This window comes from Haematobia irritans, chromosome 1 (genome assembly GCF_050003625.1).
Source record: "Haematobia irritans isolate KBUSLIRL chromosome 1, ASM5000362v1, whole genome shotgun sequence".
NCBI lineage: Eukaryota > Metazoa > Arthropoda > Insecta > Diptera > Muscidae > Haematobia > Haematobia irritans.
Genome location: NC_134397.1, coordinates 261,926,535 through 261,951,295, shown reverse-complemented (window position 1 = coordinate 261,951,295; position 24,761 = coordinate 261,926,535). Strand labels below are relative to the sequence as shown.

At 27.3% G+C, this 24,761-nt stretch overlaps 1 protein-coding gene and 2 long non-coding RNA genes across 5 annotated transcripts in view; 2 read left to right on the top strand and 1 right to left on the bottom strand.

Annotated features, from left to right (window-relative positions):
* Positions 1 to 300: 300 nt before the first annotated feature.
* Positions 301 to 24,761, bottom strand: part of atl (atlastin GTPase) — a 61,556-nt gene continuing 37,095 nt past the window's right edge. For 2 of the 3 annotated variants that reach the window (XM_075291455.1, XM_075291462.1), the window contains exons 2-6: positions 10,934 to 11,333; positions 9,925 to 10,857; positions 7,503 to 7,783; positions 687 to 753; positions 301 to 617 (exon numbers count right to left, since the gene is read on the bottom strand). In XM_075291455.1, coding sequence (XP_075147570.1) covers positions 489 to 617; positions 687 to 753; positions 7,503 to 7,783; positions 9,925 to 10,857; positions 10,934 to 11,128 — 1,605 coding nt within the window. In that variant the 5' untranslated portion in view covers positions 11,129 to 11,333 and the 3' untranslated portion in view covers positions 301 to 488. Of the gene's footprint in view, positions 618 to 686; positions 754 to 7,502; positions 7,784 to 9,924; positions 10,858 to 10,933; positions 11,334 to 21,805; positions 21,841 to 24,761 lie in introns of those variants that run through there. The other variant, XM_075291472.1, reaches the window with a different exon arrangement.
* On the top strand, positions 1,850 to 2,370 carry LOC142219680 (uncharacterized). Its single transcript, XR_012717701.1, has 3 exons — positions 1,850 to 1,908; positions 1,973 to 2,139; positions 2,235 to 2,370. It is a non-coding gene; the product is annotated as an uncharacterized LOC142219680 (long non-coding RNA).
* LOC142219679 (uncharacterized) lies at positions 2,380 to 2,804 on the top strand. Its single transcript, XR_012717700.1, has 2 exons — positions 2,380 to 2,476; positions 2,544 to 2,804. It is a non-coding gene; the product is annotated as an uncharacterized LOC142219679 (long non-coding RNA).

The following is a 24,761-nucleotide window of genomic DNA, read 5'->3' as shown; positions in this document are numbered from 1 at the left end:
GCTGCTGCAGATGATGATGATGATGCCCCACTTTTATGATCTCCTCCTTTCTGTTTGTGTAAAAGCTTTTGTTGTTTGGCTTCATTACATGTAGCTGAAAATTTACTCCAGATTGAAGCAAACATTGTCGAGGAGGAAGAGGAATTACTGCTATTGGCGGCATAAGTTTCACATTCTGGCGAGGTTGAAGAATTACCATTTGTAGATTGTTTCTTGTGATCAATATAATTATTGTTCGTTGTTAGATTTCCTAGTTGTTGTTGTTTTGTATTACTACTATTTACTGCCATTGTTTGTTGCTGTTGTTGTTGTTGTGTTTGGCTTTGTGTTAATGATGCGGATGATGATGATGATGACGATGACATTGTTGTTGTTGTTGGTGGGCCCTTATCATTATTTGCCTTGGGCTTTGCCCCTCCTCCTCCTCCAAATCCACCACCATTTTTATTTTCGCGGGCATCTTTTGGCAATGTATGTTTGGCGTATTCTCATGAACTTTTCACTTTACCATTCAGTGATGTCGAACCACGTCCACCACCTAATGCATGCTCAGCAGCATGCGTGGCCACATGTTGTATACCCTTTTCCATACAACCTTGATAAATCGGCTTCATAAACTAGAAGATAAAAATTTAAATAAATTCCATAAACATTTACTCTCTTTAAAATTTTTGCCGATGACTTACATTGATCCACATTAACGTCGCAAAGTCATCTAATTTCACACCAAAATCACTCAATTCTCCGCTATATCTGAAAAGGTAAAAAAAAAAAAAACAAAAACAAAATTATTTTATTTTTTTACGAGCGGATACAGACAAAAAATATTTTTTGTCTTCAATCACAGAAATGATAATACACGGAAAAAAATATAACCAATATATTTCCAATTAAAAAGATGATTGATATAGAAACAGTGATGGAAAATGTCTTAATTTTTAATTAACAATTTATTGCAAACAAACGATTTTTTACTCAAATTAAAAACGCTAACGCCTATTTTCATGTAGCTCCGTTAGGGTTTAACTGCCAGTTAACAGAAAATAAAATGGAAATATCTTCTCTCCGGTTAAATATAACTGAAAAATTTTCAGTAGTTAAGCTCCTACACACAAAAAATTATCACCAAAATTTTTTCAATTAAACACTTAATTGAATTTGGAAACGGATTCAATTAATATGTTAATTAATTCAATTAATTATTTAATCAAATCCGAATAAAAACCAATTAAAAAAATGATTGATATTTGTTACGTTTCCAATTAAAATATTAATTGATTCAATCAATTTCTTAATCAATTCGGAAATAATTTTCAATTACAAACGTGATTGAAATTTTTTCCGTTTCCAATTACACATGTGATTGATCCAATCACCTTTGTGATTGAAACTGAATAATTTTGAGCAATGGAAAGAGCGAAAAGAGAACAAGAGAATGGGTTTTTATTCAACAATGTATGATGGAGAGATCAGTCTGTGGAAGTAACTCGTAACGAACGGTTGGGTTTTTGTTTTTCGCGTAAATTGAAAAACATGATTGGCGACATTCTGTCTGCTGCATTCAAAATGTGTGCATAAATATTTTGAACGCAACAACAAACCATAGCAAAGGGTTGAAATAAATAAATTGTGCAACAACAAACGGCCACGTGGTAAAGGTTTGAAAAAAATATATGACAGAACGCATTTGTTTGTGTTTTGTGGCATTGTAAAAATGGAAAACAATCTACGTTTATTGAAGGTAAGAAATTGTGAAATGTGAATACCGCTTTCCATTGAAGCCTGTTTACATTAAACGGACTAAAATAATATATTTTTTATTCATTTCTTTTAGTGAACAATTTTATTTCGTGAAATTGACCAATCAATCCCATCAACTCCATCATTTTATCAAATATATAATAATATGTTTGCAATAAAAAAGTGGGTACCGTATTGATCTTTTAAAATTATAAATTTTTTTCACTCCTAGTTTTCTTAAAACCAAGAGCGGTATGGGTTTGGTGGAAGATTCACCTTGAAGTTGCGAAGTAGCGTTGGCATTAAATTGCATTTTTGTTTTACCTGCCTTTTTCAGTTTGAACCCAAGTAGAGAGCAGTATATCTGGTATATAAACTAATGAGCTGAATTATGTAATGGTAAAAAAGTTCTTTCTTTTGGATTTAAAAATATAAAAAATATCCGAAAATAATAAATATATGTATTTTCCATTTATATTTTTTTCTATTTCCAGAATTTGCAAAGTATCATCAATATAATACCAAATATTACATTGCTTTCCCATTATTTTTGTCTTTGATTGGTTCAAATTTTAATAGACGTTTTTAATGTGTGGAAATTTTGGAAAGGAATTGTTACTAAAATTAAATTACCGAACTCCTTAATACACATTTTTATGCTAAAAGACTACAACTGCAAAAGAAGATTATAAATCTGCAACCTGGAACTATGAATTGAACTTGATATTCTATGCAGGTAATGTTTAACCAAATTAACTTTTAATTGAACAAAATGAAATTCGAATTATTCTGTTTACTTTCAGAAAAACTAATTTAGCTTACAGGCTGCTGATTTATTGGAAATCTAGGCGCATCTACATATTAGAAGGAACATGCTAACACGGTTATTATTATAAGGAAGATAATGATTTATATAATTTATTTTTTCACCCTATAGTTGTTATTGATAGTAGTTGTATTTGTAAGTTATGTTAGAACAAAATACAAATGACAAGAACCAAAATTATCTGTCTATTGCATAATTCAAAAAATAATAAAATATTAAATATGTTTTATAAGAAACACATATTTTCTTTTATTTCAAAAGAAAAAAAAACTAAATACGATTTTGAGGTCGCAATATATAAATTTTTTGATCGAAATTTATAGCCAATTTCAATTAATTATTTAATTGAATGAATCAAATAGTTGATTGATTTTTGTCGCGAAATTAATTAAAATTTTAATTGATTCAATTAAAACTATGATTGAATTTTATGTTAAAAATCAATCAAGTTTTTAATTGATTCAATCACACAATTAATTGATTCCGTGACAAAAGTCAATTAAATTTTTAATTAAAAATCGTGTTGGTTTTCAATCAAAATGGGTGATTGATACTATCATTTTCGTGATTGAAGACATTTCAATTAAAAAAATGATTGAATCCGCGATTTTCGTGATTGAAATCAAAAAATTTTTTTTTGTGTGTATCTGCAATACGGAATATATGTTACAGGCAAGATGACAGATATGTCCATAGCACCGTTTAAAAGTTCATTAGCTAACGGGACACTAACGGAGCTTTATGAAAATGGGGGTAAGTCAGTTAAGAAAGAAATTGAAAATATTTACGTATTTAAGAAAAAATTAATTGAGTTTTGCAATCATCATCAATCAATTAAATTTTTAATTTATTCAATTAAAAAAAGTATTTAAAGTTGATAATTAAATCAATTAATTTTTTAATCAAGTATTTTCTGTATGTCCAATTAATTGCATCAATTATTATGGGGTTGAATCAGAAAAATATTTTGTATTTATTTAGTATTTTGTATTTATTTAGTATTTAAAGTTGATAATTAAATCAATTAATTTTTTAATCAAGTATTTTCTGTATGTCCAATTAATTGCATCAATTATTATGGGGTTGAATCAGAAAAATATTTTGTTGTTTGTATCAATCACAGAAGTCAATTAAAAAATTATTTGTTGCAATTAAAAAAAAATCGATAATATTAATCTTTGTGATTGATATTTGTTTCAATTAAAAAATTTGTTGAACCATTTATATTTTTAATTGAATAGTTTTTTATTTTAATTCAATTAAAATTCGTCTTGTTTTGTTATTGTTGGTTTATTCTTCAATCATTTTGTTGTTTTTGATTTCAGCTTAAAACCATACTTTGACTAAACTACAAGTGTAGCTTAACCAACAGAGGAAAAAATGTTTGTCAAATTTATTTGGGCAAAGCCCTATGGACTGCAAGATGGTTGGATGTACAGCTGTTTCGGAATTACCACATTCATCATCAGCATCATCTACTTGCAGCAAAACTATCAACCAATTATCAGAATAAATTCAGATAGTTCACTTTGAATACTTATTTTTGAAAATCAAACCAAGGAAACAAACTTTCAAAAATTAAAAAAAAAAAAATTGATTCGAAGTAGAGAAACTGATGTTTTTTAATTATTTAAAATTACTTAATTTAGCACAACATTATAGTTAATTTTTATTTAATTTTTTCTAAAATTAAATTGAATTTCGATGAATTTTCGTTAAAATTAGTTGAATTTCATCAAAAAAATTATTAATGAATTTTCGAATAATTTTGATGAATTTTCGTTTTATGAAATCTGATAAATTTGTATAGATGATCAACATTTAAACAAAAAATCAATTGAGTTTAACGTTTAATTGTTAATAACAAATTAGTCAAAAAATCGATTTCTTAGAAACTTTTGCCAAAATTTTAATTTCCATTTAGTCAAAATTAAATGTATATGTATTTATTTTTTATTAATATTTTTTATTTCAATTTTTTATTTATTTACTTTTTTTCTTGAAAATTTTAACAAAAAAGTAATTTTTGTTTTTTAATCAAACAAAGGAAACAAACTTTCCAAAATGAAAAAAAAAAATCAAATTTATTCGAAGTAGAGGAACTGCTGTTTTTAATTATTTTAAATTATTTATTTGAGCACAAAATTTTATCTAATTATTTTTTAATAGACAATATCGATGAATTTTCGTTTCATAAAAGTAGTTAAATTTGTATAGATTATTTCAAAAATTTATTTAGTTTGAAGTTTATTTGTTAATAACGAATTTGTCGAACAATCGATTTCGTAGATTTCTTTTTAATTTTCATGAAAATCGAAAATCGAATACTTCGTCGAAATGTATTATTTATCAATATTATTTTTTATATTTTATATTAAACATATTTTTGCTAATTACACAGTTTTGATCAATTTTCGTTTTATTATATTAGTTAAATTTATGTAGATGATCAACATTTAGACAAAAAATCGATTGAGTTTAATGTTTAATTGTTAATAACTAATTTGTCAAACAATCGATTTTTTTTTTAAAATTATGCTAAAATTTAATTTTTAAGAAAATTTTGTCAAAATTAAATTTCTATCGAAATGTATTGTTTGTTAATAGTTTGTTTATATTTCAATTTATTAATTTTCTTTTTATTCGACCTTTATCAATATGAAACGACTAATCAATCAGACCTCGAGCTTGAATAATCGTTTCGTTATGATTTTTTATTTCTTAGAAAATTGCCACAAAAAAATAATTTTTTGTTTTTATTTTTGCAAAATTTTAACAAAATTTTTTTGAAATAAAACAGTTTCACTGTATTTTCATTTTATAAAATTAGTTAAATTTTTATAGATAATGTCATCAACATTTTATCAAAAAATTATATTATTTGATTTTAAGATTATTTGTCAACAAATTTGTCGAACAATCAATTTCATTATTATTTTTAATATTTGTGGAAAATATTATCAAAATTAATTTTTTATCGAATACTTCGTCGAAGGTTTTTTTTTAGAAAATTTCCACAAAATTAAAATTGAGTCTATTGCTACAACTTTTTTGGACAATCTTGTTCCTAGCAATGATAGTTCTAATATTGATTTTGATGAATTTGTTGAAAATATTGAATCATTTTCCTTTCGATCTGTCACAATTGATGAACTAGTTTTTGCTGTTGATGCTATAAAGTCAAATGCATTAGGCCATGACGCCATTCCTATTAGTTTCATAAAAAAGATTTTTCCACTAATTTCTCCCATGCTTCTTCATATTATCAACACCATATTTACGGTTTCTGAATTTTCTTCGAATTGGAAAATAGGTAGAGTAGTGCCTATTTCTAAAAATGGAAATCGGATGAGCAACGATTTAAGACCGATCACTATTCTGCCCTCTATGTCGAAAATACTTGAGAATATAATGAAATGTCAGATCCTGGAGTATTATGATAGTTATTCTTTTTTCCATACTTTCCAATTTGCTTTTAGGAAGAATTTTAATACGACTTCTGCACTACTTTCTTTAACTGAAGCAATTAGGGAAAAAACTATTCTAGAACGGCCTGCAAATTAATTTATTCTTATCTTTCTGATAGAAGGCAGTATGTCATTTAACGGGGTTAATTCTAGTATCGGCGTTGTTACATCAGGCTTGCCTCAGGGGTCCGTTATGGGACCAATATTGTTTCTGTCCTATATTAATGATATCATATCTCAGATAGAGAATACATTTTGTCAGCCTTATGTATTCGCTGACGATATCTTTATTTTGTTAGGACCAAACGCTTCTGAAACTTTAATCAATGATCATATTAATAACTTTATAGGAATAATGAATGATGATGGATTAATGATCAACCCAGCTAAATCTAAAGCTATGCATTTCCACACAAGAACTCGCAATGCTTTATGCCCTCAAATTATTATCAATAATCAGATAGTTGATTACGTGGATTCTCTTAAATGTCTTGGGGTTATGCTTGACCCGAATCTAAATTTTGATGTTCATTTAAATTATTTATCAAATCGTATTTGCCTCACTTTAAGAAAGTTATACCAATTGAGGGCTTATACTCCGAGATATATTCGTAAAAAATTGGCTGGAACATGGTCTTACAATTTAGATAGGCTAGAGAGAATTGTCCACAGAATTGTCCGCTATATATATGATGTTAAATGGTATGATCACGATCGTATTCATTCATGTACTTCTGATTTTCTTGGTTGCACTTTTCGAAATTGCTTGAATCTGCGTACTGTTCTTCATTTTTTTAAGATTATGCAATCTAGAAAACCAGAAGTTCTTGTAAATAAATTTTCATTTATAAATTCAACGCGTAATGTTCAAATTGATGTCCCTATGATACATTCCTCGATATATGAAAAGTCTTTTTTGATTCGAGTTCTTCGCTTTTGGAATCATTTGCCTAATTCACTAAGAATTTTTTCCTTTTCTTACCAATCATACAAGAGTAATATTTTGGATCATGTAAATGACACACATTCTTAATGAGTTACAATTTTCTTAATAAATGAGCTGGTTATTGGGTTTTTATATTATTTAATTTTGCAATACTTTGTGGTTGGGGGACCAAGTTTTAATTGTAATGTATTTATCATTGATAAGAAATTTACTATTAAATTAGTTATACTACAACTTAGTCGTAGTAGTTAATCTTACAATACATGTATTATAGGCCTTATTAGGCTTCCTATGTATTGACGTTTGAAATAAATTGAAATTGAAAATTATATGTTTTTAATTTTGGGAAATTTACAATTTTTTTATTGAAACAGTTTCGATGAATTTTTATTATATAAAATTAATTTGTTTTTAATAATTTCATCAACCATTAATCAAAAATATTCGTAGACAAATTATGTAAAATTTAAATTTTTATGGATTTTTTTTTCATTTGCTTTTTTAACATTTATATTAATCTTACCTTATATATGCCCACAAAGCCAATGTTAGTAGAGCAATGCCCATAACTAAATTGCTGAAATTGGCAAATGTGTACATGCCCACTAAGCCGAAAATGCCGCTTAGAATATAGAAAATAACAGCAACAGCAAAATAAACAGCCGGTGTACGGGCCGCTTTGAAAATATTTTTACTTTCATTGTGCGATTTGTAATTGTTATACATTTCTTCCAAATCTGTGTCCAATTGTTGACGGAATTTCTCTGTGAAGTCTTCACCACCCATTTTGCGCTTTGACAGAAACTGCAAGAAAAAACATAGGATTAATTAATTTTAATAGTCATATGTAATAATTCCCAATGATATTTAATGTTTGCCAATTGGATAATATCATTTTCGAAACAAAAATTAAAATTGTATCATAATGTTATTCAAATTCTTTACTTTTAAATTTTTTAATGATAAAAAGCCAACTTTTGACTATTCGAGTCTTGCCGAAGTTGACTTTTTGATTTCCAAGAAAAAAAATTTTTTTTCGATAAATTTTTGAAAAAAATAGCTTTTCTACTTTTACGATTATTGAAGAGTGAACTTTTTATTTAGTAACTTTTTTATTTTTTTTTTTTAATTAAGAAGAGCTCACATTCCCCTTTTAACTTTTCGTTTTGTAACGGCTTGACTCAAGTATGGTAACTAGAATAAATACTGTAACTAGAATAAAAAAGTCGACTTTTCGATTTTTTTTTTCAATTTTAAAAAAGTCGAATTTAATTTTTTTTTCAAATTTTGAAAAGGTTTTTTTTTTTAATTTTGAAAAAATAGCACTAGTTAACACTGAAAATGTACATTTGATGAAAGGTGACTTTTTTATGTATTTTGATCTGCTGAATTCGAAAAAAATTTTAAAAATATTTTTATTTTTTTGAGATATCCTATTAGTTTTAGTTTTTCGCTTTTTTTCACTAAACAAATTATATCTCGAGTTAGAAATGTCCGATTATAGCGCTCAGCACTTACATGAAAGGTATTGATAAGTTAAGTGGTTTAAAAAATATCGATGCAAAAAGGGCAAATTTTCAAAAAAAAAAATCATCAAAAATGACAAATCGAACAAAATATGTTCCATAATTTTTTTTTAATTTTGTTTTCGAATTCAGCAGATCAAAATATATTAGAAAAGTCACATCTTATCAAACGTACATGAAAAAAAATTATTTTGTAAACTAGTGTAGCTTTCCACTTTTACAATCATTTAAGAATCGATTTTAAAATTTTGACAAAATTTTCTATAGAAATAAAATGTTGAGAAAATTTTCTATAGAAATAAAATGTTGATCGAATTTTCTTTAGAAATAAAATTTTGACAAAATTTTCTATAGAAATACAATTTTGACAAAATTTTCTAAAGAAATAAAACTTTGAGAAAAATGTTCTATGGAAATAAAATTTTGACAAAATTTTCTATAGAAATAAAATTTTGATAAAATTTTCTATAGACATAAAATTTTGACAAAATTTTCTAGAGAAATAAAATTTGACAAAATTTTATATAGGGATAAAATTTTTACAAAATTTTCTATAGAAATAACATTTTTACAAAATATTCTATAGAAATAAAATTTTGAGAAAATTTTCTATACAAATAAAATTTTGACTAAATTTTTTGTAGAAATAAAATTTTGAGAAAATTTTCTATAGAAATAAAATTTTGAGAAAATGTTCTATAGAAATAAAATTTTGAGAAAATTTTCTATAGAAATAAAATTTTGAAAAATTTTCTATAGAAATAAAATTTTGACAAAATTTTCTATCAAATAAAATTTTGACAAAATTTTCTATAGAAAGAATATTTTGACAAAATTTTCTATGGAATAAAATTTTCTATAGAAATAAAATTTTGAGAACATTTTCTATAGAAATAAAATTTTTAGAAAATTTTTCTATAGAAATAAAATTTTAAAAATAAAATTTTACCAAAATTTTCTGTAGAAATAAAATTTTGAAAAAAAAAATAATATAGAAATAAAATTATGACAAAATTTTCTATAGAAATAAAATTGTGACAAAATTTTCTATAGAAATAAAATTGTGACAAAATATTCTATAGAAATAAAATTTTGAGAAAATTTTTTATAGAAATAAAATTTTGAGAAAAATTTCTCTAGAAATAAAATTTTGAGAAAATTTTTTTATAGAAATAAAATTTTGACAACATTTTTCTATAGAAATAAAATGTTGACAACATTTTTCTATAGAAATAAAATTTTGACAACATTTTCTATAGAAATAAAATCTTGTAACTTTACTCTTGGCTTAGAAAAGTACTTTTTCGAAACTGATTGAGTACTATTTCAAGAATGCTATTTATCATCCATGGTATAAAATGTGGCCCCGGTACAAATCGGGCATCATTGTATACCATCAATTTTCATTTCCACACTTACCTGGAACACTGCCTTATCTTTCACTCTCAAATGCTCGGCATCTAAATGTCCAGTGCTTAAGTACGGTCTAGTGCCACCGCAAACGTCTTCCATTAGTTGATTGTACATTTCTTTGGCAGCAGCCATGGCTGTTAAGTGATTAGCTTCAGCAGTAGCCACCAACATACTCTTGGGTTCGGGCAATTCATCACCCTTATAGATGGTCATGTACGATTGGAAATATTGTATGAGATCACGGGCACGTATACGTTGACCACCGATTTCCTTGTAGACCAAGTTATCTGGAGACAAAAGCATGGGTACCAAAACTCTAAGACTATCTTTAAATTCTGGTGTTATATCCTTGAGACGGCCATCGAAGTTGGGATTTGTGGCAACATTGAGACCAGGATGTGGCATCAGAAAACAGGCAACTTCTTGGAAACACGAAGAAATGTGACGTCTTAGCGATTGTAATTCGGGATGTTGTTTATCGGATATTTGCAGGCGTTTCTTTAAAACTTGATCGCCACCCAATGCACCATATTCAGCCTCATAGGGAAAACTCCAATCACGCACCAAAAATTGTAAACGTTGAAATGGTTTTTTACCCGAATCGGCCAAGGCCAAACGACCATATTCTGTGAAAAGTTGCAAATGTTGTAAATCATCCTCTTGTATGTTTTGTGACAAGTTATATATCTGCACTGAGGACAACATGGTGCTTAAAGCAAATACAGTGGCACAATCACGAACTGTACTCTGGCTATCGAAGGCTCCTTGGGTATCCAATAGAATAATGGCAATTTTATCACCATTGGGATAATCGTGCAGGAAAATGTCTGACCACATAAGAATACCGGTGGTATCACGTTCGGAGCCACCGCGCCAAGAAAATCCAGTTAAAGGACTATTCTCATCACCCAACCAATCGGTGACATCATGACGTACATACTGCAAGAAAAAAAATATTCGAAAGAAAAGTATTAGTCAAATAAAAGTTATGGCAATGTCAAATTATTTAACTTACCTTGGAGTACATGTATTTGAGGAAAAAATCTAAAAGGAAACTTTTTCCTTTGCGAAATGCTCCAGCTACCGAAACCACACATACATAACGATCTTTGACTTCTTCACGCATCAGCACCTCACTTAAAGAATCCTCATTTAGGATAAAAGTGTGCTCCTCCGATGTGGAGATAACTTGTACCGCCTCACCAGGCATTATTATGTCTTTAGTATATACACTTTTGTTTAAATGGCTTTGATTTTTTTTATTAGAAAAATTATGATGGAATTTTACCGGTGGTTCTGAATGGAGAACTTCCTAGAGAGAGGGTTCTCTGTTTTTGTTTTTTCCTTTTTTGGTTTAATTCTTTTAGAATTTTTATTGTATTAAGTTAATATTAATCCGATACCAATGTTTATTTCTGAAACGAAAAGTAAAAAGAAAAAGAGAAATTAGTTTCCATTTTTGGTTTGTAAGATTTAAAAAAAAAAAAAACGGAATACTAGTTTTCTATTTCCGTATTTCTAAATATTTTTACCAGTGCGAGAGTTTCTATTACCGCACTATTTCAATCACACTACATATCCACACTTCACTCAAATTGCAAATGTACTTAGTACCAAATTCATACATGATGATGATCTGTATGAGAATATAAAAATAGAAGATGTGATTATGCTGATGTCGCTCATAAGTCGTATAGAGAAATAAATTTAAAAATATTTCGAGCATCTTAAAAAGGTATGTTTTTGGCTATATCAAATAAATGTCTTCGACAAATATGATGGATAGGTTTATGATTTTTTTTTTTGTTTTTTATTTTGTGCTTTGGATTTTAGCGCTTTGGATTTTAGAAAATTATTTTAATAGTGACGAGATTCTCTTATTATTTTTCTCCATTACCAAATTTATGCAGAAATGAAAAATACACGTTTACATTATAGGGTTAATGACCTCGGTACAAGGCGATTGTGTGGGTACTAAGTTCGAGTTTAGTCGCTAAAACAAAAAATAAATCAGTAAAAAATGTATAAAATTAGACCTCTTTGATGAACACTTTTAGTTATTTTTAGAAATTTTTAATATTTTTAGAAAATTTTAACTAAACAGTATTACAAACGCTGACATCGCGCCAATATCACAAAAATAAGTAAATATTTTTCGACAAATTCAAGAAAATTTATTAGACATAATTAATTTTTTTCACTTGTTAAAGAAAATTTTGTAGTTTGAAAGAAAAACTTGGAGTTCAAAATTGCAAGAATGTCCTTAGTGACATACGAAGTTCATGATGGGCACATTTGTAATAAAATTTACAAATTTATAGGAATAATGAACTATTTTGTGAGATGTACGAATTTAGTAAAACTTTTTACTTCATTTGTGTTAATTTTTTCAAGTTTTTTAGTTCATTTAACTAACGTACGCAAAAACTATTAGAATAAAGAAAATTTTCTCTATATATAATAATTCTATGAACTAAAATAAAGTTAAATTGGCTTTAGTGAAATAGAGAGTTCACTTTTTTTTGAGTGTATATGGGGCAAAAAAAATTTTCGGAATCTTGTTCGCCTTAACCCCACAAAACGAAATTTTGCTTATCCCAATATCTGGAAAGGGGATTCGTTTTGTGGGGTTGAGGCGAATGCTCCTAGTGGCACCAGGTCGCGTTTTCGAAGCTAAAGGCTGGCGTAACTCGGTTTGACTATTTTGACAATTGACAATTTTGTTCATAACATAAAATTTAAGGACAGAATAAGCTATCGTTTGTGATATCGTGCGTGTTTTTATTGTTTACCGTTCTCGGGTTATTCTTTTTTTTCAAATTTTGAGAGACGAGCTAACGTCGTTACGTGTTAACGAGCTAACGTGTTAACGTCGTTTAATCAGGCTAAAATTTTGGCTATCCCAATATCTGGAAAGGGGATTCGTTTTGTGGGGTTAAGGCGAACAAGATTCCGACATTTTTTTGCCCCATATAAGTTGCGGTCACTCTAGTAAAGCCATATTGTCCTTCCACGATTCGATTTATACAAGGCTTGTTTTTATACACTCCACCATAGGATGGGGGGTATATTAACTTCGCCATTCCGTTTGTAACACATCGAAATATTGCTCTAATACCCCATAAAGTATATTCACAGAAAAAATTTCCGTAGTTAAACTAACGCTAAATTTAACTTATTTTTATTGGAAAAAATGTATTTGCTTGTAGTTAAATTTTATTATTTTTATCGAAATTTTCCACACCTTAATGAAATCTTACTTTTTTTTAAGTATGTCTCAAAAATTTTATGAACTAAACGTGAGTATAAAGTTCAATGACCGTACACATAAGTTCAATATGAACTAAAGCAAAAGAAGATTTTCGTACGATTCCCAAAAATAGTAAGAATGAACTACTGTATGGCTAAAATGGTCTTGATTTGGCGTCAATGATTTTCTCCTTTACTTTTAGTTAATTTTTTCTTCTATGAGATGATGTAATTTCGTGAACTGCAGTTAAAAAGTACAACAGGGCATTAAAATTTCCTGGTTTGTGGACATTTCATAATGTGGAGTAAAATTTAGTTCAATTTTCGTGCGAGGTAGTTCATTCTTCCTATAAAACAGTTCACTTTTTTTCGGTGTATATATTGTGGGTCGTGGTGAAATTCTGAGCAGATGTAAGCATGTCCGTCCCTCCGTCTGTTGAAATCACTCTAACTTCCGAACGAAACAAGCTATCGGACCATATCGGACCACTTTTACGTAAAACCCCCATATAAACCGATCCCCAGATTTGGCTTGCGGAGCCTCTAATAGAAGCAAATTTCATCCGATCTGGTTGAAATTTGGTACATGGTGTAAGTATATGGTCTCTAACAACTATGCAAAAATTGGTCTACATCGGTTCATAATTATATATAGCCCCCATATAAACCGATCCCCCGATTTGGCTTGCGGAGCCTCTAAGAGAAGCAAATTTCATCCGGTTCGGTTGAAATATGGTATATGGTGTTAGTATATGGTATCTAACAACCATGCAAAAATTGGTCCACATCGGTCCATAATTATATAGCCACCATATAAACCGATCCCCAGATTTGTCCTCCGGTGCCTTTTGGAGAAGCAAAATTCATACGATCTGGTTGAAATTTGGTACATGGTGTTAGTGTATGGTATCTAACAACTATGCAAAAATTGGCCCACATCGGTCCATAATTATATATAGTCCCCATATAAACCGATCACCAGATTTGACCTCTGGTGCCTTTTGGAGAAGCAAAATTCATATGATTTGGTTGAAATTTGGTACGTAGTGTTAGTATATGATATTTAACAACCATGCCAAAAGTGCTCCATATCGGTCCATAATCATATATAGCCCCCCATAAACCGATCCCGAGATTTCGTTTTCGAGCCTCTTGGAGGAGAAAATTTCATCCGAGTCAGTTGAAATTTGGTACATTCTGCTAGTATATGGCCGTTAACAACCATGCCTATCGGTCTATAGCCCTCAGATAAATCGTTCCCCAATCACACAAAAATTGGTCCATATCAAGTTCATAATTGTATATAGCCCCCATTCAATTCTGACTCTCTAGGTACCGTGCAAAAGTCAATATCGATTCGTAATTATTTGTAGACTTACCTATACATACCTTTTTTGTCTAATATATACAACGTATGGACTAACTTACAATTTAGAAGACGATGTTAAGAAGTTTTAAGATACCTTACCGTCGGTAAGTATTACCACAATCCAAGTAATTCAATTGTGGAAGACAGTCTTTCGTAGAAGTTTCTACGCAATCCATGGTGGAAGGTAATAAGATTCGGCCTGGCCGAACTTACGGCCGTATATAGTATTACACACAAAAAAATATTTTTAGTCTTCAATCACGAAATTGATTGAACCAATTAATTTTTAAATGAAATGTTTTCAATCATAGTATCAATTAAAAAATTAATTGACAGTCAATTAAAAAATTAATTGATGCAATTAAAAAATAATCGGTACTATTCATTTGTGAGATTGGTTTTGTGTTGCAATTAAAAATTTTCTCCCCGACAATGCGTGCTCTCACACATCGGCTCAAACAACTGCAAAACAGCGAGTTGATAGGTCATCCGCCGTATAGTCCTGACTTGGCACTGAATGACTTCTTTTTATATTCGTAGGTAAAATAGATGTCAACGTTTTTCGAAACTTGAGTACATGTTTTGGAGATACTTTAATTTGAAAAACAATAACGCGATTTTAGATGATTTTAATTTGTTTTTTTTTCTCTACACTCAAAAAAATATTAGGTTAATTTTAGAAAAGTTTAACTAAACTGTATTACAAACGCAGACGTCACGCCGATATCACAAAAATAAGTAAATAAAGTAAGGTTCACTTTTTTCTAAGTGTAATACCAAAGGAAAAGTAAATGGCAACCCTCTTAATGCCTCGAATTTAGAATCTTCAAACTTCTTCGGCTGTTCTGGAAGTTCTTTGTCTTCCACATCAAAGTCACCACTGTAATTCATCAAAGAGCCGCATAAAATATATGAAACTGGATAAGTTTTTTTCAATGTATCGTGTTATATACCACATTTGTAAAATAAAGAAAAGTATTATTTTAATTAGGCCAAATGATATATATGGTATATATAACCTGGCGTATATTGGGAAATAAATTGTCATAATTACGACTTTTTGGGATGCACAAAATTAAATACTTATTTTGGGGAATTTCGCAATTGATTCACTCAATCAATCATTCAATATATATCATGTATATTTAGATATTCTATTTGTTAATGATTGAAATAGAAATTATTGTATATTTTCAATTTCTTCTTCCAATGAGTTATTACACTCTTGCTATAAATGACCGAAGCATGCATTTGCTTGGATTTTAATATATATATATATATGGGATGACTAATTGCGTTTGTGTTTAGGTTGTTGTTAAATTCTGATTACGTATTTTTATTAGATCATAAGAGATTTGCGAAAATAAAATGAAAACAATTATTATTTTACATTGGTCCGGCAGAACTTTTCACCGTATATATTTGTTATCATTTCGGCGTTTGCAATATAGTTTAGTAAAATATATCCAAAATTAACCTAAATGTTTTCATGATGGGTTAACATTTTTTAGTGTAATTTGCAAAAATTTTAAAACTTTAAAAAGATCTAAAATTGTTAAAATAACTTCAATATTTTAGTTAATCCAAAGTTTTTTTTTTAAGCAAAAAGTTTTATTTTTTAAGGGGTATTTCCATTAGAAGTGTGAAGGTGATACGAAATTGTCGTGAATCACGAAAAATTTCGTGACTCAAGCGTGAGTCACGCTGATGCAACGGCGTGAGTGTGCGTGAGCGTTATTATCAAACCAAAAGTCGTGCGTGAGTCACGAAAATAATTTTTTCGTGAGTGTGTTTAGTGACACCTGGGATGTTAAGAGTTTAATAACGCTCTCGAATTTATTCATGCTCATGTTTTCTAACACGTCTCTAAGGTAAATTAGTCATAAAATTTTTCGTGACCATTTTTTAATACAAATAAAATTTTGACAACATTTTTATAGAAATAAAATTTTGAGAAAATGTTCTATAAAAATAAAATTTTGACAAAATGTTCTATAAAATAAATTTTTTGACATAATTTTTTATAGAAATAAAATTTTGAGAAAATTTTCTATAGAAATAAAATTTTGAGAAAATTTTCTATAGAAATAACATTTTGAGAAAATTTTCTATAGAAATAAAATTTTGAGAAAATTTTCTATAGAAATAAAATTTTGAGAAATTTTTTTAAAGAAATACAATTTTTACAAAGTTGTCTATAGTAATAAAATTTTGACAAAACTTTTCTATAGAAATAAAATTTTAACAAAATTTTCTATAGAAATAAAATTTTAATAAAATTGTCTATAGAAATAAAACTTTGAGAAAATTTTCTATAAAAATAAAATTTTGAGAAAATTTTGTATAGAAATAAAATTTTAACACAATTTTCTATAGAAATACAATTTTGACACAATTTTCTATAGAAATACAATTTTGACAAAGTTGTCTATAAAAATAAAATTTTGAAAAAATATTCTATTGAAATAACACTTTGAAAAAAAATTTCTATAGAAATAATATTTTGAGAAAATTTTCTATAGATATAAAATTTTGAGCAAATTTTTTATAGATATAAAATTTTGAGAAAATTTTTTATAGAAATACAATTTTGACAAAATTGTCTATAGTAATAAAATTTTGACAAAAATGTTCTATAGAAATAAAATATTAACAACGTTTTCTATAGAATTACAATTTTGACAAAATTTTCTATAGAAATAAAATTTTAATAAAATTGTCTATCGAAATAAAATTTTGAGAAAATTTTCTATACAAATAAAATTTTGAGCAAATTTTCTATAGAAATAAAAATTTGAGAAAATTTCCTACAGAAATAAAATTTTGACAAAATTTTCTATAGAAATACAATTTTGACAAAGGTGTCTATAAAAATAAAATTTTGAAAAAATATTCTATTGAAATAAAATTTTGAAAAAAAAATTTTATAAGAAATAAAATTTTGAGAAAATTTTCTATAGAAATAAAATTTTTATAGAAATGCAATTTTGACAAAGTTGTCTTTAGTAATTAAATGTTGAAAAAATGTTTCTATAGAAATAAAATTTTAACAAAATTTTCTATAGAAATAAAATTTTGACAAAATTTTCTGTAGAATTACAATTTTGACAAAATTTTCTATAGAAATAAAATTTTGACAAAATTTTCTATAGAAATAAAATTTTGATAAAATATACTATAGAAATAAAATTTTGATAAAATTTTCTATAGAAATAAAATTTTCTATAGACATAAAATTTTGACAAAAATTTTCTATAACATAAAATTTTGACAAAAATTTTCTATAGGCATAAAATTGACAAAAAATGTCTATAGAAACAAAATTTTGGGAAAATTTTCTTTACACCGAAAAAAAAGTAAACTGATTTATAGGAAGAATAAACTAACTCGAACTAAATTTTGGTACACATTTTGAGATTTCCCCAAAGCGCTGTTAAAACTAGGAAAATTTAATGCCATGTTGTACATTTTAACTACAGTTCAGGAAATTGCACCCTCTAATAGAAGAAAATATTAACTAAAAGTTAAGAAGAAAATCATTGGCGCCAAATCATGACCATTTTAACCATACAGTAGTTCATTCTTACTATTTTCGGGATTCGTACGAAAATTTTTATTTGTTTTAGTTCATATTGAACTTATGTGTACGGTCATCGAACTTTATACTCACGTTTAGTTCGTAAAATATTTGAGACATACTTAAGAAAACGAAAATTTCATTGGGCTGTGGAAAATTTCGCAAAAAGTAACAAAATTTAACTACTAACAAATAATTTGTTTACAATAAAAATAAGTCAAATTTAGCGTTATTTTAACTACGGAAATTTTTTTCCTTGTGTAGAAAATTTTCTATTTCTATTGAAATAAAATGTGACAAAATTTTCTATAGAAATAAAATTTTGAGCAAATTTTCTATACAAATAAAATTTTGGGAAAATTTTCTACAGAAATAAAATTTTGAGAAAATTGTCTATAGAAATAAAATGTTGACAAAAGTTTTTATAGAAATAAAATTTTGACAAAATTTTCTATAGAAATAAAATTTTGAGAAAATTTTCTATAGAAATAAAATTTTGAGAAAATTTTCTATAGAAATAAAATTTTCAGAAAATATTCTATAGAAATAAAATTTTGACAACATTTTCTATAGAAATAAAATGTTGACAAGATTTTCAATAGAAATAAAATTTTGAGAAAATTTTCAATAGAAATAAAATTTTGACAAAATTTCCAATAGAAATAAAATTTTGACAAAATTTTCTATAGAATTACAATTTTGATAAAATTTTCTATAGAAATAAAATTTTAATAAAATTGTCTATAGACATAATATTTTGAAATTTTCTATAAAAATAAAATTTTGAGAATGTTTTCTATAGAAATAAAATTTTGACAAAATTTTCTATAGAAATACAATTTTGACAAAATTTTCTATAGAAATACAATTTTGACAAAGTTGTCTCTAAAAATAAAATTTTGAAAAAATATTCTATTGAAATAAAGTTAAAAAAAAATTCTATACAAATAATATTCTGAGAAAATTTTCTATAGAAATAAAATTTTGAGAAAATTTTCTATAGAAATTAAATTTTTAGAAAAAAATTAGAAATTCTATAGAAATAAAATTTTGGCAATTTTCTTTTTATAGAAATACAATTTTGACAAAGTTGTCTATAGTAATAAAATTTTGACAAACATATTCTATAGAAATAAAATTTTAACAAAATTTTCTATAGAAATAAAATTTTGAGAAAATTTTCTATAGAAATACAATTTTGACAAAATTTTCTTTAGAAATAAAATTTTGACAAAATTTTCTATAGAAATAAAATTTTGACAAATTTTTCTATAGAAAAAAAAAATTTTTGACAAAATTTTCTATAGAAATAAAATTTCTACAAAATTTTTTCATAGAAATACAATTTTGACAAAATTTTCTTTAGAAATAAAATTTTGACAAAATTTTCTATAGAATTACAATTTTGACAAAATTTTCTTTAGAAATAAAATTTTGCCAAAATTTTCTATAGAATTAAAAATTTAATAAAATTTTCTATAGAAATAAAATTTTCACAAAATTTTCTACAAAAATAAATTTTGCGAAAAATTTATATAGAAATAAAATTTTGACAAAGTTGACTATAGTAATAAAATTTCGACAAAATTTTCTATAGAATTACAATTTTGACAAAATTTTCTATAGAATTACAATTTTGACAAAATTTTCTATAGAAATAAAATTTTAATAAAATTTTCCATAGAAATAAAATTTTAATAAATTTGTCTATAGAAATAAAATTTTAATAAAATTGTCTATAGAAATAAAATTTTGACAAATTTTCTATAGAAATAAAATTTTGACAAAATGTTCTATAGAAATAAAATTTGACAAAATTTTCGATAGAAATAAAATTGTGACAACATTTTCGATAGAAATAAAATATTGTCCAACTTTTCAATACAAATAAAATTTTGAGAAAGTTTTCTATAGAAATAAAATTTTAATAAAATTATCTATAGAAATAAGATTTTGAGAACATTTTCTATAGAAATAAAACTTTCAGAAAATTTTCTATAAAAATAAAATTTTGAGAAAAATTTATATAGAAATAAAATTTGACAAAATTTTCTATAGAAATAAAATTTTGACAAAATTTTCTATAGAAATAAAATTTTGATAAAATGTTCTATAGAAAAAAATTTCAGAAAATTTTCTATAAAAATAAAATTTTGACAAAATTTGTATAGAAATAAAATTTTGACAAAATTTTTTATAGAAATAAAATTTTGACAAAATTTTCGATGGAAGTAAAATTTTCACAAAATTCTATGTAGAAATAACATTTTCTTATTTTAATTAAATTATTGTCCTTATTTTCATTAAAATTTCATTATTTTAAAGAAATTTCTTCTTAAAATGTTGGTTCTATTATCTTTCATATTGGGTTAGATTAGGTTAGATATAGTGGCAAGCCCAATATTTCAGGCTGACTTAGACTATTCAGTACATTGTGAAACTACAGTGGTGACTCTTTGTAAGCAATGAGGACATACATGCTAACCATTGCACCACAGTGGTTCTCTTTCATCTTAGGTTAATATTTTTTTCAGTACATTTATGTCACGTTCTCGCCTCTTGAATACATGCCACTATGGATTGGAGATAAAATTATAATGCCCTGTAAATGTGATGTGGTTCACTACACTAAACGTTTTTTGTTGCCCACATACACCAAATGCACATTTATTCTGCTGTTATATTAACACTGGCGGGAGAGAGTGAACTGTTAAAGTTATTGGTGTTAATCAATTCAACACAATAATAAAAACGGGTGAACAACATTAACAACAACAAAAACAGCAAAAATAAATGACAGTAGCTATATGTCAAGGTAGATATACATGTATGTGTAACACATATGCACATTGGCTGCAATAACAAAAAAAAATATATATAATTAAAATATTTATACATACGTGGACAATTTTTAATATAAAAAAAATATTGGCAAAATATGTGAATTTGGGTGATGTTTTTTTTCTTCTCCTCAAGTTCATAGAGTGTATCACAAAACACCGAAAAAAAAAAATAAAATTAAATCAAATACAGTGGAGGGCTGATACCAACGACCTTTGATGATCACTGACTGATGACGTTGACTTTAAAATACAATTCAAACTAAAATTTTGTTTCGTTTTCTTTTCAATGTGAAATTAACATTGGACCATTGTGGATAGCCTGGCACATGGCAAGATAAGATTAATAATAAACGTTACGTTTTGTTTTTTTTTTCTCTAATATAAATTCTAATATAAATTCTCATACACGCACTTCATTTAGGTATTTAACATATTTATTTTTCTTTCGTTTACTTTGAAATTAATTTACTATGATGTTGAATACCATTCAATATTGTTTAATTACTATAAGCAATTCTTTGTCTGAAATATGAAGACAATAGTAAAAGAGATTGTCTCCTCTCTCTCCCTTTGTCCTGATCACTTTATTTTTTTTTATAGATATCTAAAACAAGGCTTCAATCCGTGTATTTTTTGCGGGAGGGGAGGGCGGTTATGTGAAACACGGTCAAACTTCTTTGTTCACTTTTGTCTACGTCACTTTATATGTAAAACCTCGCGCACACAAATTAACAAAAAAAAAATGTGGTGTAAACAGTCGTGTCTCTGGACATTGCAATGTGCGTTGTTATACGAGTGGGTTTTTAATTTTGTTATTGTTCTTGTAAAATAAATAAAATCTTAGCTAACCTGCGACACATTCGTCGTGCTACGAGAGACATTTGGTACTAACTAAACAAGCTGTTTGAATGGATCAAGATACACTTGTTCGATACGAAACGTATGAGTCAGAGATGGGTACTTACTATTAACGAAATACAAAATAACAAAGGCATGGAAGACATCATTTTGAATGGGGTTACACCAAGCATGCATTTGTAATTAAACATCTGCACTGAAAAAAAGCATGTCCGGTTCCAAAGATTTTGTCTTTACTTTAAAAATTTTGGTATTGATTCCTAGCCAACGAAGCGCACGCACAGAAAAAACATGTTTCGACATGGTTGCCGCATCCATTTAATGCTTGTCTAGAGTATGTAATTGTCGCGAAAACCATAAATTTTGTCTTTGTAAAAAAAAAATTGTTGAAATTTAACCAAAATAGAGTGTGTAAAATTATGTGATGGTTGCTTGCACGAAATTATAAATACAAATAAACAATCACCCTTATTCCTGAAGTCGCCCTCGCTCTCGCCGTCGCTTTTTGCCGTCTGTCGCTTTTAAGTCATCTCGTCATTCATTTGGTATTCCTGCGAAGTGGCGACGGCGACGACGACGATTACTTTTTGTACCAATTACAATACTCGGTAATAAAAGGCCGATATCACTAGAAAACAATCAGCTGATGTGCAAAAAAAGAATTTTAAGTTTTTCGGCTTCACATATTTTTATTTCTGACGCAATTCTAAGTCGGAAAATTAAGCAAAAATATTTAATTTGACGCGGAAAAAATTTGGATATATATTCGAGGGCAGTTAAAGCTTCCAAAACTACAAAAATGGCGAGGAGGCTGAGATCAATGGCACAAGGATCATCGTGAAAGAAAACAATCAGCTAATGTGCAAAACTGATTATTTATGTTTAAAATGCTGTTTGTTTGTAATCCAATGTGGATTTGGAAAATCAAAATAAATGATAAATTTGACTCGGGAAATGATTTAGATATCTATTTTAGGACCATGGCTGAACAAGAAGGTTAAATCCATTTGATTACAATTTTTTTTATTTCGACAAAATTTTAAGATGTCAGAATCATATGTTTATGGTGATTGCAGCTCTCCAAATGACACTGCATCAGCGTTGCCATTTTGGTCCGATCGGACCAAAATTGGTCCAAAAGATTTCTAATTTTTAAATTTGGTCCGATGGTCGGACTAAACGAAATTTGGCCCATTTTGGTCCATTTTCATAAATTTGGTCAAATTTATAAATTGTTTCTAGTATTTAAAATTTCTATCGCATATTCATTAGTATATGTGCACTGTTGTGAAGTCAAAGATTCCATGTGCTTAAAATAAGAATTTTGATTATTTCTCTGAAATAAAGTTTTTTCCTTGTCTATAAACTTTTCAATGAAGTCCTTATAGTTAAGTATCCTAACAGAAAGAAAATTTCGTTTTACTAAAGTCAAAATGGCTTTAATATTTCTGAAAAAATCTTCAAAATTAATGATATCGTCTTTAATATTGTTGACGTTTTGCAGTTCGACTGTAAAACTAAAAGCGTTTAAAATAAGAGATGTTTTCACACACATTTTTTAAAGTCGTTTTTTACTTGAAACAAAATAATTTTCACTTGCAGTAAAAGAGAATTGTGACGTAAATGTGTCCTCACTTCAAATCTCTGCTTCTGAAAAAACAGTGAACCCACCAGGAAGAAAATTTTGATTTTAGAAAATTTTTTAAATTTTTAGAAAATTTTAACTAAACAGTATTACAAACGCTGGCATCACGCCAATATCACAAAAATAAGTAAATATTTTTCGACAAATTCAAGAAAATTTATTAGACATAATTATTTTTTTCATTTGTTAAAGAAAATTTTGTAGTTTGAAGGAAATAATTGGAGTTCAAAATTGCAAGAATGTCTTTAGTGACATAGGAAGTTCATGATTGACGCATTTATAGTAAAATTTACAAATTTAAAGAAATAATAATAAATAATGAACTATGTTGTGAGAAATACGAATTTAGTAAATCTTAATGCTTAACTTGTGTATAATTTTGTCCTGTTTTTTAGTTAATTTAACTAATGTTAAATTGGCTTTAGTGAAATAGAGAGTTCACTTTTTTTTTGAGTGTAGCTGGGAATCAATACCGAAATCATTAGCGTAAAGACAAAATCTTTGGAGCCGTAAAAGCTTTTTTTTAGTGTGGGATTAGATACCATTTCAATCACAGAAAATCGAATAAAAATTCGCGTTGATGTCAACTACAATTGACTTTAAAATTCAACCTTTTCAAAAAGTCATTTTTTCACATTAAAAAAAAATTGAAAAGTCGATGTTTTGATGTCAACCACAGTCCTTTCTGATTTACTATACTTTTTTAATAAAAGAAATAAGTACAACAATAAAATATTTTTTAAAGCCTTTTTCTTCAAAATTGGAAATTTGGTCCGCTGGAGGGAATTTTGGTCCGATTTTGGAAAAATTTTGGTCCAAAATAAAATTTCGTAGTAGCAACGCTGCACTGCATAGCAAATGCATCTCAAACAAACTCGCGCATTCATAGCTGGAGAATTGTTCAAAGATGACTTGAGTATCTTGATAACATATTCCAGACCCAAAATACCACGCACATCAGTTTTTAAACTGCATCATAAACTGTTTTTGTTAATAGATGGCGAAGATCCATTTGACTGACTTCCATTCCTAACTTTGGTGGGTACTATAGTCTTATTTGTCTCATATCGGCGTTCCTCGGATGAATTATCCACTTCACAATCACTCATAGGTGACGCAATTAAATTTGAACCTTTTTTTCTCTGGATTTGAATTATTTTTTCAGGACAATTGAAAGAATAAATAATTGCCACTTTTACCAATGCCATACGATTCTTTTATGAGCTGATTTTGACTTCTTAAAATTGTAAACAATATATTGAAATTTGTTGTTTTTGTTATCGTGATTCAACCTCCTTATTC